The sequence below is a fragment of the Triturus cristatus genome, chromosome 2_1 (assembly GCF_964204655.1).
Source record: "Triturus cristatus chromosome 2_1, aTriCri1.1, whole genome shotgun sequence".
Classification (NCBI taxonomy): domain Eukaryota; kingdom Metazoa; phylum Chordata; class Amphibia; order Caudata; family Salamandridae; genus Triturus; species Triturus cristatus.
The window spans coordinates 1,158,381,333-1,158,399,902 of NC_140581.1; the positions used below are offsets into that span (position 1 = coordinate 1,158,381,333).

At 46.1% G+C, this 18,570-nt stretch overlaps 1 protein-coding gene across 1 annotated transcript in view; it reads left to right on the forward strand.

The window, feature by feature from the left end:
• Positions 1 to 18,570, forward strand: part of NCBP1 (nuclear cap binding protein subunit 1) — a 614,484-nt gene that overhangs the window by 336,261 nt on the left and 259,653 nt on the right. The window contains exon 16 of the mRNA XM_085636602.1: positions 14,066 to 14,185. Within this exon, the coding sequence (XP_085492728.1) occupies positions 14,066 to 14,185 (120 nt within the window). The remainder of the gene's footprint in view (positions 1 to 14,065; positions 14,186 to 18,570) is intronic.

The following is an 18,570-nucleotide window of genomic DNA, read 5'->3' on the forward strand; positions in this document are numbered from 1 at the left end:
ACTGGCTCGTTCAAGCGAGATCGGCCCAGCAATGTGCAAGCCACGTGTCCCGTACCATTCACCTTCTTCACAGTCTGGGATTCTCACTAAATTACCCAAAGTCTCATCTCCAGCCCGCACACGTACAACAGTACCTAGGTGCGACTATAGACACTCTGGCGGCCACAGCTCAGCCAAATTTAGTGAGGATCAACGGCATACAAGCGCTGATCTCCAAGTTCAGACCCAACCACTCGCTTCCAGCGCGAGTGTTTATGCAGTTGATAGGCATGATGGCCTCCTGCATCTTCATAGTCCCGCACGCGAGATTACATATGCGCCCACTTCAGGAGTGCCTAGCACGTCAGTGGAATCAGGCTCAAGGACAGTTGAAAGACCTAGTGTTGGTGAGCGGTCGGGCATACAACTCTCTGCATTGGTGGAATCCACAAAACCTTTGCAAGGGCCGACCGTTCCAAGAGCCTGTTCCACAAATAGTACTGACAGCGGACGCGTCTCTCCAGGGATGGGGAGCTCATGTACTCCACTACACAGTGCAGGGACTATGGACGACACAACAGAAGAAGATGCACATCAACCTTCTGGAACTGATGGCAATCTTCCTGGCCATGAAGGCTTTCAAAGTACATCTGTGCAACAAGGTCGTGTTGATCCGGACGGACAACATGACCGCAATGTACTACATACAGAAGCAGGGAGGGACACACTCTCCACAGTTGTCTCATCTGGCTCAGAGCATGTGGAAGTGGGCCATTCAGAGGAACATGTTCCTCATGGCGGAACACCTCCCCGGCAAGGACAACCAGATGGCGGATCTGCTCAGCAGACACAGCCACCAGATGCACGAGTGGGAGTTACACCCATCGGTACTCCAACCGTACTTCCAGCAGTGGGGTCACCCAGAAATAGACCTATTCGCGACAAGCGAAAACGCAAAATGCCAAAGCTTCGCCGCCAGATTCCCACACCCGCAGTCGCAGGGCAATGCGATATGGATGAACTGGTCCGGCAAATTTGCGTACGCTTTTCCTCCAGCACCGTTGATACCGCTGGTGGCTCGCAAACTCCGACAACACTCCCTGACACTCGTCCTAGTTGCTCCCACGTGGGCACGCCAGCCGTGGTACACCACCTTCCTCGAACTTTCCGTGGTACCGCATCAAAGGCTGCGGATCAAACCCGCGCATTTGACGCAGAACCATGGAGAGGTTCAGCACCCAGATCCGCAACAGCTGAACCTGGCGATCTGGCTCCTGAAGTCCTAGAGTTTGGCTATCTCAATCTGCCACCTGACTGTATGGACATCATCAAGGAGGCCAGGAGACCCACTACAAGAGCTTGCTATGCAGCCAAATGGAAACGGTTCGTCATTTATTGCGGTAATAATGACATTAACCCGCTGGACGCATCCATCCACAACATCATATGTTACCTCTTACACCTATACCGATGCAATCTGGCGTACACCTCTATACGGGTCCATTTGACCGCAATATCAGCCTATCTGCAAACCAGGCAGCACCTCTCTCTCTTCAGAGTGCCTGCCATCAAAGCATTCTTGGAAGGACTCAAACGAGTCATTCCACCTAGTCACCCACCGGCTCCAATGTGGAACCTCAACTTGGTCCTCACACGCCTGATGGGTCCACCCTTTGAACCTCTACACTCATGCGAGATTCAATTCCTTACCTGGAAAGTAGCCTTCCTGGTAGCGATCACTTCCCTAAGAAGAGTTAGTGAACTCCAGGCACTAACCGTTCAAGAGCCATTTATTCAGGTTCACGCCAACAGGGTCGTACTACGTACCAACCCCAAATTCATGCCCAAGGTAATATCGCAGTTCCACATGAACCAGACTATTGAACTGCCCGTTTTCTTCCAAAACCCACAAACTGTTGCAGAGAGGGCATTACATACACTAGATGTACGGAGGGCCCTCATGTACTACATCGACAGGACTAAACCCTTCAGGAAGACAAAACAACTGTTCGTTGCCTTTGCCCCACACCACAAAGGTAACGCCATCTCCAAAGCAGGGATAGCCAGATGGATAGTTAAGTGTATTCAAATCTGTTATCAAAAGGCAAAACGCACATTAACTATTCCACCACGAGCCCACTCAACACGCAAGTTGGGGGCTTCCATGGCCTTCCTAGGAAACATTCCCCTGCATGATATATGCAGAGCAGCCACATGGTCCACTACACACACATTTACAAAACACTATTGCGTAGATGTGCAGTCAAAACAGCAGGCAGCTGTAGGACAGGCTGTTCTCAAAACACTTTTTCAGACCGCTGCAGCTGGCACGGGTAGCCGCCGCCAATAGAGGGCACTGCTATGTATTCTATGCACAGATATGAATTCAGCAGCCCACATGCCTCGAACTGAATATGCTACTTACCAGTATGCATCTGTTCTTGGCATGTAGGGCTGCTGACATTCATATCGCCCTCCCTCCTCCCCGGCGCCTGTCGCAGCTGCAGCTCTCAGAATTATTGCAAGCATGGTCATCACTTTCTGTATCTACTCCATCACTGCCACAATGGCGAAAAACAATCTGAGGATGGAGAGGATGCCCATGCGCACTGTAGTCCAGGGGAGGAGTCACCTATCCAAGGATACTTCGAAGACTCTTCCAGGACAACAACGTGCAAACATCCGGACCCAACACTAGGCGGCGATCTATGCACAGATATGAATGTCAGCAGCCCTACATGCCAAGAACAGATGCATACTGGTAAGTAGCATATTCAATAAGACCTCATCCTTTAACTCCAACAGTGAACTTCTGGTCTGTCTAGATATTGAATCATTGTATACCAATATCCCCCAGGAAGAAACACTCGGGGTAATATAGAAAATCATATACTCAGGTGACTGGGAGCTCAAACTCCAAGAGGGATCACTGACAAAATATTGAGAAGGAGAATATCGACCTACAAAAATATCGAGGAAAAAATATAGAATGTCAAAATATCGTTGTAAAAAATATAGCTGCTCAAAATATCGAATTTTTTAAATGTCTTAAAAGTAATGTAAAATTAATGAAATAATACATATAATTAAATAAAACATACTTGAAAATACTTAAATAACTTTAAAATAAATAATGTAAGTAAAAAAATGTTTTTAATACATATATATATTAACGTAACATTCATTAAAAATAGTCAATATTTTTTGCGTAGGATAGCGGGCGGGTAAAATTTACTATTACCACTCCAGTAAGTGCAATAGTAGGGAAAGCGTTGGATAGCGGGAGGGTAAAAATTACTATTCCCACTCCAAAGAGTGCAACAGTAGGGAAAGCGTTGGATAGCGTAGGGGTAAAAATTACTATTCCCACTCCAGAGAGTGCAACAGTAGGGAAAGCGTAGGATAGCGGGCGGGTAAAATTTACTATTACCACTCCAGTAAGTGCAATAGTAGGGAAAGCGTTGGATAGCGGGAGGGTAAAAATTACTATTCCCACTCCAGAGAGTGCAACAGTAGGGAAAGCGTTGGATAGCGGGAGGGCAAAATTTACTATTCCCACTCCAGAGAGTGCAACAGTAGGGAAAGCGTTGAATAGCGTAGGGGTAAAATGTACTATTCCCACTCCAGTGAGTGCAATAGCAGGGAAAATAATAATTTAATATTTTATTAAACATAAATTAATTATTAATACTAAAAAAATTGTATTCAAATTAATTACCAATCACACAATATTTAATAATTAATGAATTATAAATACCATTTTTTTTAAATTATTTACCTATTGATATTTATTTAACAGCCATTTAATTTTCAATACCAAAAATGTATAAATACAAATAATACCAATTAATAAATTAATTATCAATAAACAAATTATTTCAATAATTATTTACAATTTAATTACTTCCCAACATATTCCCCTATAATCCCACAACAAACTACAAATAATAAATTAATACAATTAACATAATTATCAATTAAACAATTAATACAAATTAATTACCAATTAATACAAATTATTTACCAATTAATAATTAATCAACAAGCAATTAATTTTCAATACCAGTTAATAATTACCTAATAACTATTAAATTACTTCCCACCCTATTCCCCTGTAAACCCACAACCCGCTACGGAATTATATTACACAAAAATTAAATAACATAAAATTCATTACTTTAAAAATATTCAAACATACATTCCAAAATTAATACATACTTTTAACACATATACTAACACTTAAAACACTATAAAAAAAATCGATATTTTTAACTATATTATGACTGTCGATATTACTTACTTCTATATTATTTAAATCGATATTTCTTACCTGATTTTCGATATTCTTCACCACTATATTTTGGCAATTCGATATTCTGTCCATTCTATATTAAAAACTAGATATTCTGTCCAGTCAATATATTTTTTTTTCTCGATATTATGTCTGTTTACCCTCCAAGAGCTTTCATTTTGAGTTTAGCGGAGATTTCTCTAACGGAGAACTTTTTTTAGTTTAAGGATACACTTTATCTACAGTCACAGATTCCATTGTCACCATAGCAAGTAGAAGAAATAATGCTCACTCTTCCACAGGGCCACCTCCTGAAAAGGAAAGTAAAGAGCTGCATATGGTGGGGAGAAAGATGCAGCAACACAATGGTGTATTGCCAATTCGAACACTGTTCTTCAACAGATATGGTCCCCAACAATGGAAAGACATTGAGGAAATGAGAACTCCCTGAAGAGGACAAAACAAGTGCAAATTCGATCATCCAAGAAGGGAAGAATTAAACTAATACCTGTCTAAAGTCATCACTAGATGCGGCCGATTGTGCTCAGGCATGACCCTCCGCAGACGCGCCTTGCTCACAATCTCAGGCTTTAAACAAGAGTACAGACCACTATAATGAACCCTTCACAGGCAATGCTTTGTTTGGCCACGAAGTGGATGGGTCTTTACAACGGATCACAAAGGACCATGAAAATGCCAAGGCAGTGGGTGCCTTGCAATTCAGAGGCACCTTCAGGAGGGAAGGAAACCATCTCTAAAAGCCCGTAGGAAGGGGAATGTTTGCTGCTGGGCAATAGCAAATGCAAGGCAGCGGACAGTAGGCAGGCCAACAGTCCGGATACTAATCACGGCAACAGCATCCAAGGCAGCCCTTTCGTGGCAGAGGAAGAGCAAGAGGAGAATCCTCCAGAGGATGAGCAGCAGGTCCCAAGTGATTTGCTTGCAAGGATCAACTCCCACACACCACCAGTGGGCAGCAGAATATCTCATTACCATCCAGAATGGGAAAATATCACCATAGACAATTCGATCCTAAAAGTGGTGCGCCATGGCTAATATTTAGAACTAACAAGCACACCTCAACCAAATCCCCCAAAAAAGAAAGTTCCCAAAAACAGAACTTTTGAAATTAAGAGAAGAGCTAAAGTAACTCTTGCAAAAACAGGCGATGGAGAAGGTGTCAACAAAGGAGCACCACAAAGGAAATTACTCTCCTTACTTCTTGGTACTAAAGCAAGATCTCACATTAAGACCAATATTGGATCTCAGATTTATAAACAAATTCATTCGCACAGCTGAGTGGAAAAGGTATCTCAGTTGGTGGAAAAATAACAATATCCTTGATTCACTATCTAAACAAGAAACCGTGATAATATATCTTACCTGCTTGCCACTATCAACTACTCAAGCCGCCAGGTGCACCTGGCGGCAATTGTAGCATACACCAGGGGAGCATCATGTAACCGTTTTCTTCACATCACCAGTAATCAAAAGATTCCTAGAAGGTTCTAAAAAAAATCGCAGGGAGCAAGAAGGGCTCCAGTCCCTATGTGGAGCTTAAACACTGTGCTGACAACTTATAACGGAATCTTTCGAACCTATGAACAAGGCAAAACTTAGTCATATCACAATAAAGACTGCCTGTAACATCGCTACGAACAGTAAGTGACCTACCAGCATTAACTATTGAAAATCCATTCAAATCTACAAGGATAAGATAGTTCTAAGAACAAATCCTCAGTTCCTACCTAAAGTGGTGAGCAAGTTTCACATGAATCAAAGGATTCAGTTAGCAGTTTCCTTTAATCAACCCACAAACCTGACTGAAAAGAAGCCTTCATACCCTGGATGTAAGAAGAGCACTACTATATTACCTACAGGAAACAAAACAATTCAGTAAGGGGAATCAATCGTTTGTCTCTTACGCAAGAGTCCAGGAAAGGTTCACCTGTCACAAAAGGAACAATTGCACGCTGGATTCTGGAGGCAATCCAAATATGCTACTCCTTAGCGAGAAAAACATTAAGCTCCCGCCTAAGAGCTTGTTCAATAAGGAAAAAGGGTGCAACCCTAGCCTATATATCAAATGTGCCAATTGACACTATATGTGCAGCCAGTGCATGGGCCTTCCCACATACTTTCACCAAGCATTACTGTGTGGACATACAAGTGACAAAGGAAGCACATGTGGAAAGAAAGTACTTCAACACCTGTTCGCAAACCCTTCTACATCTCACCACTATCATCCCAAGGAGGGGATTGGTGGGGGCCGCTACATAATCTAATGCACAGCATGTGAATCCAGAAAAGCATTTATGCTGCAAAACGAAATGATTACTTGCCAGTAGGAGAATTTTGCAGCTTGAAGAGTTTTCTGGAATCATATGCGACCCACCTGCCTCCCCAGAGATGAGGAAAGCAAACCGGTGGGAATCACATAAAAGAATATATGCTTAAATTAGGATAGGTAAATAAATACCTTAATTTCAACAAAAAGGGGGGAAAAGAATCAGAAGATGACTACCACGCACATAAACTTCCGGGACTCCATCTGACCTCACAAGGGACTGACCCAGCACCAAATGATGGTCGACAACGGCAACTCCGAAAGAAACGGAAAAGAAAAGTAAACCGAAACAATTCTCTACCCAACCACTAGATGGGCGGAATAATGCACAGCATGTGAATCCAGAAAACTCTTCAAGTTGTAAAACCAATCCTACTGGTAAGTAAACATTTTATTCCCCCGTACTCATTTCAGTGATCTGATTCAATACAACGGTTCTTGCAGTCAATTAAATTGTCATTTTATCAAATTCATGCCTCAAGCATGTTGCTTGCCTGTCGTCTGATTTAATTTCATTCTATATCTTGAAGCCACTTTTATTTTTTCCACAACGTTCTCTGCATCATTTATTATTTGGCATTCAGAACACTCTAATCTATCATGTTGTAGTTTTATATACTTGTTTTCTACTAATATTATCAATCTTAATAGGATTGTGTACCTTATGAATTATAATAATTTTTAATAATCTTGCAATAAATAATTAATAAAAATCCAACTTCACCATTCGAGTGGAATGGAGTCTGTGGCCGGTAGAGATCAAACGTTACAGATCAAAGTGTATAATTTGTACTTACACTTTTTCTGTGTGCCAGCTGCATTCTTGCCAGTAGTAATGGTTTTTCTGAAAGAGACCATTTAGTTATAAATTCCTTACCTTAGAATCACCCCCAGGCGTCAGACTGGATCCGGAGAATCCCTCTGTAGCAGTACCCCTGCGCATCAGTAGGTGGCGTCTGTTGACTCCGCGCCTGTCGTGGTCGCCGGGATGATGTTGCGGTGTCTACCCAGACACCGCCCCTGCTCGCCGACGTCCGTTCTTTTTGTCTGCGCCAGCCAGCACAGATCCAGAGAGAGCGTGTCCCTTAGTAATTTTTTGAATAAGCGTTTTTCGACTTTTGTCAACGTCTTTTTTTGAGTCTTCGACTCCTAGTAGCACGAGGGATGTCCCATTGTCGGACCGACTTCATGCCTTGTGACTCCTGTCAATTTTTAAGATCCGACAAGGATCCGCACCTCGTTTGCCTCTGGTGCCTGAAGTGCGACCACAACCCGAAGTTGTGTTCCGACTGCCGGTCCATGAATCTAAAGACTTTGCGGTAGCAGTCCCGAAAGCTCTTGGAGGCTCGGCAGTCCGCTCCGCGTCGTTGAAGGTCCCAGTTAGCAGGAAGGTCTCAGGACTGGTTGCGGAGCCACCACCACTCGTCATCGAAGTCTTCTCACTCCTCGGGTAAGTCTGAGCACAAGAAGAAGGCGAAGAAACATTGTCAATCTTCGCCTTCTCCCCGTCCATCGGCAGACGCGACACGGGACCCGCTCTCCAGCTCTGTCTTCGGAGCCTGTTTCTGGAACGACTCTGGGCTTCCCTCCTTTTCCCGGAGCTTCCCCTGCCCAGCTTTGAGCCTTTTACGAAGCTCTTCATAGCATTTTTGGGCACCCAAACTCCACAGTTTCGCCTTCTGGCCCCACAGACTTGGCTGGGGGCCCTGGGCCTTCGATGGCTGCTGCTCCCCCAACAGATAGACCCAGAGTATGCAGGTCTGGATCCGTATCAGCGCTGATCGACCTCACAGTACCTTCCCTGCGCCGATTCCAGTGATGACGCCCCGACGCCAGTTGTGTCCCCAATCGACGTCGACCCCTGCCTCACCCCCGACTTGGACCCGGTGCCAGACCAACGTCGGTACCGGCGCCGAAGGGTACTTTTGTACCACTGTTAATCCCTGGCATACCCTATCGCCCCGAGCAGCAGCCAGAGGAGGGTGAGGAGGACTGGGAGTGGTCTGGAGACCCTTTAGCTGACCATTTTGAGGAGGTGGACTGGCGAGAGGAACTCTGTGATGCCAGTGGTTTTGATACCTCCCCAGACCTTGGCACCTCTTCCCACCCCCAAACACAGGGGTTGCGCAGTGGTGTTGCGTGGGGAGGCTGAGGCCTTAGCTTCCTACGGTGGCAGTCAGGACTAACCTCTTGACAGATGTACTTCAACTGGTAGCGGCCTCTTCAGAGCCCCTGCTGCCTTTTAATGAAGCCCTCCTTCTGGGCACTTGGTCCAAGCCCAGCATAGGGGCTCCTGTGGACAGGATGATTGCCCGACACCATCGCCCGGCCCCGGACGACCTACCTTTCCTCTCCCAACATCCCACCCCAGAGAGCTTGGTGGTTCAAGCCTCGTCTTCTAAGGGCGCATTCCCTACTGCTCCCCCAGGCAGGAATCCAAAAAGCTGGACCACCTTGGGAAGATGTTTTCTTCCTCCAGCTTAGCCCTGCGGTCGGTGAACACCGCATGCCTCTTGGGACGTTATTCCCATACAGTGTGGGATACTGTTGCGCAAGTGCTGCCACAGTGCCCGGAGGAGGCCTGGGCCGTTCTCACCCGTGCAGTGGCAGTGGGTTGAGACGCAGCTAAGTTCCCCATTCGGTGTTTGCTGGATACCGCAGATTCTCTTGGCAAAACAGTTTTCACGTCAGTAGCCTTGAGGTGCTACGCCTGGTTGAGGAAGTCAAGTTTCTCTGCGGATGCCTAATTCAACCTTTTGGACATGCCCTTTGATTGCTGTCGCATGTTGGGCGACAAGGCGGAATCGGTGCTTGAGCGCTTCAAGGATTCCAAGGCTACGGTCAGATCATTGGGCCTCGCGGCAACCTCTCGCCCCACACAGTCTGCCTTTCGCCCCTTTCTTAGCTATGGAAGGGGTGCCCCACCATGTTCCACCCAGTCTGGCTACAGGGTTGCACAAGCTAGCCAGCCTCTGCGTAGCTGCGGACGAGGGACCCAGCGACGCGGGTCTGGGGCTAGCGAGCAGGCCAGTCCACCCATAACCTCCCTGCAGCAGCCTCCAAACCCGCCTTGTCCAACCTTCTAGGGTCACCAGTTGCCAGTGGGCGGCAGGATTCTCCATCACCTCCCCCAGTGGCAGAACATCACGTCGGACAGGTGGGTTTTGTGGATAGTCCGAAGGGGCTACTCCATCCCCTTCAAGACTACCCCTCCCTCCATGCCACGATACTTCCATCGTAAGTCAGAGGATCACTTGGCCCTTCTCCGCCAGTAAGTTGCAGTTCTCTTGGCCAGGGGAGCTATCAAAAGAGTCCCTGTGCCAGAAGTAGGTTGTGATTGCTACTCCAACTAGTTTCTGGTACCCACGGACAAAGGCCTGCGTCCTATCTTAGACCTCAGGGCCCTCAACTGCTTCCTCTGGATGGAGAAGTTCAAGATGCTCACATTGGCTCAGGTCCTGTCTGCCCTCTACCCCGGAGACTGGATGAACTTGCAGGACTCCTACTTCCATATCCCCGTCCTGCTTAGCCACAGGCGTTATCTACGGTTCATGGTAGGCCACGAGCAATTTCGGTTTAATATGCTCTCCTTCTTTGGCTTTAACACCGCCCCTCGGGTGTTCTTTAAAGGGATAGGCGAGGGTCGCAGCTTATCTGCGCATATTGGGGGTTCCGGTCTTCCCCTATCTCTACGACTGGTTGTTGAAGGCGGGCTCACCCCAAGCAGTCGTCTCCCACCTCCAGACTCTGGTGGACCTCCTGCACTCGCTGGGGTTCATGATCAATGTGCCAAAGTTACACCTGACTCCCTCTCATAAGCTCCCTTTCATCGGAGCAGTTCTGGATACAGCGCAGTTTCAGGTTTATCCTCCCGAGCACCGAGTCCGTGATATTCAGGCTATGATACTGATGTTTCGGCCTCTATCCGGGATTTCGGTGAGAATGACCCTGAGGCTGCTGGGCCTCATGGCCTCCTGTATCCTGCTGCTGGATCATGCCAGGTGGCATATGCGGGTTCTACAGTAGGACCTGAAGTTCCAGTGGGCGCAACATCAGAGGAGTCCTTCCGATGTCGTCCAGATCTAGTAGGGGAATGCACGTCAATTGCAGTGGTGGCTCACAAACCAGGATTGGGTCAATAGCAGATCCCTCTCACTTCCCCAACCAGAGTTCACAGTAGTGACTAATGCATCACTCCTGGGATGGGGCGGCACCTGGCAGAGCCTTAGAATCAGGGGTCTCTGGTGTCCAGCAGAGTCTTGTCTTAATATCAACCCTTTGGAGCTTGCGTGATCAGTCTTGCACTGAAGGCATTCCTTCCTTCTGTCGAAGGAAGAGTAGTGCAGGTGTTCACAGACAACCCCACTGCCATGTGGTATTGCTACAAACAGGGTGGGGTGTGGTTGTGGACCCTATGTCAAGACGCCCTTCGCCTTTGGACATTGCTGGAACATCAGGGCATATCTCTGGTGGTTCAACAAATGGCAGGTTCCCTGAATGCCAGTGTAGACTAACTCAGCCGCCGGTGCATGATTGATCACAAATGGCGTCTTCACTCTGAGGTGGTGCAAGGCCTCTTTCGGCAGTGGGGACAGCCTTGTTTAGAACTGTTCGCCACCGAAGAGAACGTGCAATGTCAGCATTTCTGCGCGTTTTCGTTTCCAAGACGGCACTCGCTCGGCGACGTTTTGCGACGCGAGTTGAATTGCGGCCTCCTGTACTCCTTTCTGCCTGTACCAGTTCTGCTCAGAGTACTGAAGCAGATCCAGCGCGACCGGGCCCAAGCCATTCTTGTGGCTCCGGACTGGGCACAAAGAGTCTGGTACCCCGAGCTCTTGGGCATGGCCATCGATCCTCCGATCACGCGAGGATCTTCTGTCACAGCGGCAGCGAATGGTCATCCACCCGAACCTGTCCAGCCTCCACCTCCTTGCGTGGAGATGAAGCAGTGACAGTTGACAGCTTTCGACTTTTCTCATGAAGTCTGTAATGTCATCTTGGCAGCCAGGCACCACTCCACTAAAACGGTATACGCCTTAAGATGGAACAAATTTGTGGCATGGTGCACAGCAAAGGCTGTGGATCCCCTTTCTGCCCCTCTTTGAGAGGTTCTCCTCTTCATTCGATCTTTGGCCCAGCATGGCTCTGCTCTGGGCACTCTTAAGGGCTACTTTTTGACCATCTCGGCCTTTCTGCACCTTCCTGAAGAGCCTTCTCTTTTCAAGTCTCCGATTGTAAATAGGTTTCTAAAGGGCATTACTCATCTCTTTCCTCCTTCTCCTTTCGGTATGCCCCAGTAAATCTTGTTCTTACTTACCTTGTGTGCTCCCTTCGAGCCTCTTCATAATTGTCCTTGTCTTCTTAACTTTAAGACCGCTTTCCTGCTTGCCATCACATCTGCTCGCAGGGTGATTGAGCTTCAGGCTCTTTCCTCTAAGTCTCCTTTTCTTGCAGTTCATCCGGGCAAGGTGGTCCTTTGCACTCTGCCTCCTTTTCTGCCCAAAGTGGTTACTTCTTTCCACATGGGTCAGACCATCACATTGCATACCTTCTTTCTTCCTCTGCACCCTTACAAAGAGGATGAGAGACTCCACCATCAGGACTCAAAACGTGAGTTGTCCTTCTACATTGACCGTACTAAAGATTTTCGGGTGGACCATCAACTCTCCTTTGGTTATGTGGGTGCCAAGAGGTCGGCCGTGCACTAACCCACTATCTCTCGATAGGTTGTCCTATGCATACAGATTTGCTATTCTTTGGCGAATAAGGAACCTTCAGTAGGGCTGCACGCCCACTCCACAAGGGTGACGGCATCCTCTACTGCTTTGGGATGTGGAGTTCCGCTAATTGACAACTGCCAGGCAGCCAAGTGGGCATCCCTGCACATGTTCACAAAACATTACTGCCTGCATAGCCAAGTCCGGAGATGCAGCTTCTTTGGGTGTTCTGTTCTCCAGGACTTTCTGGTGTGATCTTAGTTCGCAGACCCACCTCTGGGGTTGGCATTGCTGGGATATCTATTCTAAGGTAAGAAATCGATAACTAATGGAATCGTTCAGATGAACAAGTTACTTACCTTCGGTAAAGTTGTATCTGTAAGAGACAAATGTTAGTTATAGATTCCTTACCATCCTAACCATCCACCCCGTTCTGCGAACTGACTTCTCGCGTCTCCCTTCCAGGGCCCTAGTTTTGTGCAGCAGTGTTCAGTGTCTTTCATGGCTCTGTGTTTCTGGTGTAGAAAGTCATGTCAGAACTGACGTTGGCGCGCAGGGGTGGCATCTGGGTAGACACCGCAACGTCATCCCGGCGACCACTACTTCGACGGATGTGGGGTGTACCAACGCCGCCTACCGACGCGCAGGGGTACTGCTACACGGGGATTCTCCGGATCCAGTCTGACGCCTGGGGGTTATTTTAAGGTAAGGAATCTATAACTAACGTATGTCTCTTACAGATACATGGTTACCGAATTTAAGTAACTTGTTCTTTGGTCCTATTCACTGGGGGAACATTCCAATTCTAATGTCACACGTGTTCCACGCTTAAATATTATGCACTGCACCTTTTGTGCAGCAGGGTGCTCTTAAGACTGAATTATTTAATATTTGACATCCGGTTTTCTTACCTGTCAAAAGCGTGATTTTGACAGGTCTGTGCTGCAGGGTGCAAACTGCTGCGGCCATGCTACATAAGGTAGACCTGATTGTTTTTGCTGCCACTGTGGTGGATGGCACAATAGATGCTGCAGTTCACAAGTGGCCTTCTACCGTGGCTGTACCTCTAGTGCATATATTATGGCCTCTTAGGAACGGTAAATATGGGTTTAAGCCAATTTCGATGTGTTTTCGGGGTTAGAGCACACACACTGGGCACTGTATAGCCTGGATGTGACCACCCGAAGAGGGATTTGCTTTGCAACACTATTCATATCAAATTAATAACTATTATATTAATTGCTTGTGTCATTTAAAAGGATTTGCAGGGGGTTGCAATATGTATTCAGCCTCGTACCCATTAATCACGCAGGAGGTTTTGCGATTTCCTGCGAAACTGCATTTTGTGATGCAAATGCAAGGAGCAGATCTCAAGCTGGTTGAAATGGGGGACCCCCCCCCAGCCAGCAACGTGTTGGTGACCTGAGATTTGTACGTCAGACCTTTATTACATGGAGCTGTTAGGCACCGAAAGCTGTATTCTGGACTGCATTTTTCTTTTCCTTTTGTTTGTATGTGGAATGTTGCTTTTAAAAACTTTCATGTTTGATGTATCCTTTAAGTCTCGTATTGTATAGCTTCCCCTTTTTCTGCTTAATTACTGGCTGCAGTCAATTAGTCTTCGTTTCTTCATTTTTCACTAGTGATTCACTGATGTACAGGATTCAAGAGTGTAGAATAGATGGCTGTGACAGATTTATCCTTATTAATTTGACTCTAATTTGCATTTAGATTCTCTTCCTGGATATGCTGTTGCTCAAAGCCTTTCAAGTGCAATAAAAAATAAGGCAACCAATCAAGAAATATTTTCAATTTTAAGGGATGTGCCTAAAACTAACCAAGATGATGATGGTGAGTAAATAACATCCATTCATTGCATTTGTTTACTGCAAAATATGGCACTAGTGCCCTAGGGATAAAATGATCGTTATTACCCATGCCTGTTTTAAAATATTTTCTAACTTGTATTTCCCCTTATCTCCATCATCCCATTTTCATAACTTTAACTTGCAATAAAATTATAGATTTGATTATTACGCCTGTAGTGTTTTTTTACCATTGGGTAATTGCTTTCCTTAAGTTAGGTTAAACTTGGTTTGCGTTCTATTGACTCATGTTGCAGCCCAAAAATGATACTTCAATAACTACTTTTAATGGCATCAATGGGTTGCACAAAGGCTGACTGACAAAGAAGGTAGTGGTGATCTGCAAATGTTTCGGCTAAGTACTCGTGACCTGTTCTTTTATTTGCTCCCAAATAAGTCTCACTGTAAAAATTAAGACACAACCTTTTTCCCCTTTGTCAAATTTTAGAATTTGCACTTCTAGTAGTAGACCTGGAAAGTGTTTAAGATGCTGTACGGACCCCAAAATGTGTTAGCAACTCTCTAAAACTTCCCTCACAATGCAAGGGGATGGAAAATAAGGCACTCACAATGTCACTTCTGTGTACCCCAGATGCAGGTAGAATTAAATGGTGAAACTTGGAATAGAAAGAACAGGAGGAAACCCTCTGCAAAAGGCAAGGGAATATTGGAGTTTCAGTGGTATCCTGACCTTGCACTGGAAGACGACTTAGCTAAGCCATATGCCTCCCTCTAATCCAGCTCTTCTTGCAAGCACACCTCTAAGATTAGATCAAGCCAACTTTGTAAGGTGTAACAGAACAATGGATATTTAATGTGTCTGGCTGACTTTTGATCACATATAAAGTGGTAAGCAGACACCCTAATAAAGCTGCCTACTGGAAGCCATTTTCACATTTGGAAGCATGTCTTGCCTGTAGTGATAAGTAGGTATATTTTGATTAGCAGTGTGACCAGTCCTTTCACCCCAATGTTTTATTGCCTGTTTGTACAGCACTGCCAGGTCTCCTACCCTTTGTCAAGGTCAAAGTGCCATTTATTTATAAATTTATATGTAGAGTTTTGTATAGCGCAAACTGGACCTGAAGGTATCTGATTGCTTTACATAGTTGGCAAAGAAACATTTATTCAGGTTGCATATGGGTAAATACAGTTACATGGAGTAAGCACAGATACATGGCAACTGTGTATATGGTGGGCAGTAGGATATATGGGCGATACAGTTCTGAGGTAGTTATGGTAGGGTGTATCGCCTTAGGTAACAGTATGTGCATAAGATACCGGGTTGGTGTAGAATGAGCAAGAATGTATATTAGCATAGAGGCATACAATAGCATTGTAGACCAGTAAAATAGCAAAGAAACATATAGGCCTAGTATAACAGTGTAGACTATCAGCGAGGACATAATGACACAACTACTCGCAGGATGATTATATGGGCATACAGTAGCAAGCTCTGGCATAGTGGTCAACGCTTCTACATGGAGGTCATCGGGGGCAGCATTAGGATCACCTCATTGTTCTTTCACTTTTCTTGCTTTCCTTCCACACCCCAGGTTTGTTCCACTATTTTCACTTTTCTGCCAATACGGGCGTTGGAATGGAGTCAGTTGTCCCTTTGGTTACATCTACGTTACTGCACAATGGTCAGGGATTCACCATGAATATTGTAGGGCACCAGAAGCTGGTCTACCGCTGCAGGCCGAGGGAGGCTGATAGCTGAGAGGGGCGGTGGTGGGCTCTCCTTATGTCAACATTGCATCCTCATTCTTTCTATCCCCCGCTCCGCCAAGACGTAGGCGCCCAGGAGATCGGAAGAGGCAGTGTCTGCGATACCCTGCAGTTTGTCACGGTTCAAGTTGCCTTTTGTATTTGCAGGGAATAGGCTGCAAAAGGACAGCAGGGCAGCAGTCTGCAGGCACCCAGCAGAGAACAAGCATTTGCAATGCAATAGGTCTCGCAGTTACACGAGTTAAATCTATTGGCATTGTAAATGACAATGCCAATAGGCATTGTTATTTGCAATGTCAATAGCACGAACTCGCGTAAATGCGAGACCTAATGCATTGCAAATGCTTGTTGTCTTTGGGAAGTATTTCTGACTCGGGGGGGGGGGGGGGGGGGAGGGGCGGTGACGATGGCGGGATTGCGTTCTACACTGAAGGGCGCAGCAGGCGACCTGACTGGAAAATGTGATCACACAGTGAGGCGTGTGCTCGCAGAGGGGGGCAAACTGTTAGAATAAGGTGCCATAATGCACGCCTGGCCAGGCTCCACTCCTGCAGAGAAAGGTCAAAAGAAGGGTCAAGGGACACAGAACCCAGCAACTAGGCTACAGAGGTGTGTAAGAACCACTAAAGAAGCTGACGTCATGGGGACGTTCGCGTGAGGGACAGACTCCAGACTCCAACCTCCAACTCCCCATTACATGCTTTAGATACATGGGGCCTGCGCGACGCACACGCCGTTAAAATGCATTTATATTTTGAAAAAAGTAACCCACTATTGAGATGCTCGATAGAGTTTAACAGTACCTCGTTAAAACGTATTAAAAATGTTTCATGTACTTTATTTTATGATTTAAATCAGGTATTACATGACTAGTTATAAAATGCAAAACCCTGCTATAAGTTGACGAGGAGGGAGTGGGAGGGGGAGTGGGGGCGGAAAGACAAGCGCGCACTGAAGTTGACGAGGAGGGAGTGGGAGGGGGAGTGGGGGCGGGCACAGTGGTGCGGGACATCAAAGGGGCCCCGAAAGTGAAAGAAAACGAGTGCTTTCAGGCTGCCAAATGGTGCGCGCGCCCGGGGCACATGCACTGTAGTTGGAGGCCTGAAAGCACTCGTTTGCACTTCCAAAACGCGCTTACTATAAGTCTCGCCAGAGCCAGCGCTAAAGCGCTGGTCAGGCGAGACCTAAAAAATCTCCAGGGCTTTGTTTTTAGTTGCACAGTCTTTGTTTCGATCCTGGCTGTCGCCCTGGATGTTTCCGGCCTCTGTTAACATCTGTTATCAGCTATGCAGGAGTGCAGGACCGTTGCCTTTGGTGCCAGATGAGCGGTGACTCAATTGGGGGAGGGTGCAAGGCTTTTCTGGGAATTTACACCAATGGCGATCCTTAGCCCAGGGACTTCCCACTGGGAGCTCCTTAACAGTCAGCCATCTTCCATGGTTCGTTGCACAAAACAAACAGTTTGAGAAAAGTCTCTGACTGTGATTCTTTTCCCTGTAGCAACTTAGAGGTTCTTGGAGTCATGGACAACGACCGAAAAGCAGATGGAAAAGGAATGCGATGAGACTGAAAGCCAAGGGAATAGATCTGTCCCAGCGTTCGAGGCTACAAGTTGTTAGACGGTTTCCACAAGAAAATGTAGGACTGCGTATTAGGACGTCAGAACTTCAGAATGCAGATATTGAGTCTATTCCATCGGAGACTGTCGTCCCAATTCCTGACTAGTGTACAGTGCCTCACCTGAACCCCTAAACCAACCAGCGTATCATATGATTTCGACAACCTCAAAAGTGACACTCTGATCCCCTAGGAAATCGTAGAAAGAGATCTTACCCCTTTCGTTGTTTACTTATGCCTGCCCATGGTAAAACACTAGAAAGATACGAAGAGTTTTCAATGCATTTTTTGAAACTATTGTAATCTTGCATAGAGGGAATGTGCTGCAATTATTAGGCAGATAAAGCATTTCAAAGTATCCAGCATTATGAACATGGTGAAAAGAATGAACATTCGAATAATGGCAGTATTGGTGCTATATCTGTAGTTCTAGCTATTGCTACCTTTACTCTGAGATCATAGTGGGTGTACCCTCTGCATGATATCTTGGACTAGCCCGGACCCCCATACCTGGACAACTTGGCCAGGTGATGGGCCTAAAGTAGATTGGCAATCCCTCTCTGCAGAATTGAAACTCAGTATTCACAGGGCTGCATGCTAAACCTCCAAGAGGATCGGACACAATTCATATAATAAACCACTCTGAGATACAGCTCTGATGTAATGATCTGTCTAGATGTTAGAAGCTGTTGCCGAGCGGACAACACACGCAGCATGTTAACTTATGTGTTCTAGCCTTCTACTGAATGTACTGATTAAAACGAATTTAAAGGCTTCAAAAAAACCAAGCAGCATGTGCTGCGTATTCTCAGAATAATATTGTGCAAAAAAAATATAAAATATAACCTTGCTAAATCGGTCAGCCTAAAATGTCTAGAATATAAAACTAAGTGGGGAACCAAAGTCGGTCCAGGAGGTGAATCACCACAAAATATTTGCCTCCCATTTAGATTTGCAGGCAATATCCTACATTTACCATCTCGTCAAACATGATGTATACAGTTCATTATATTCATTCATGTT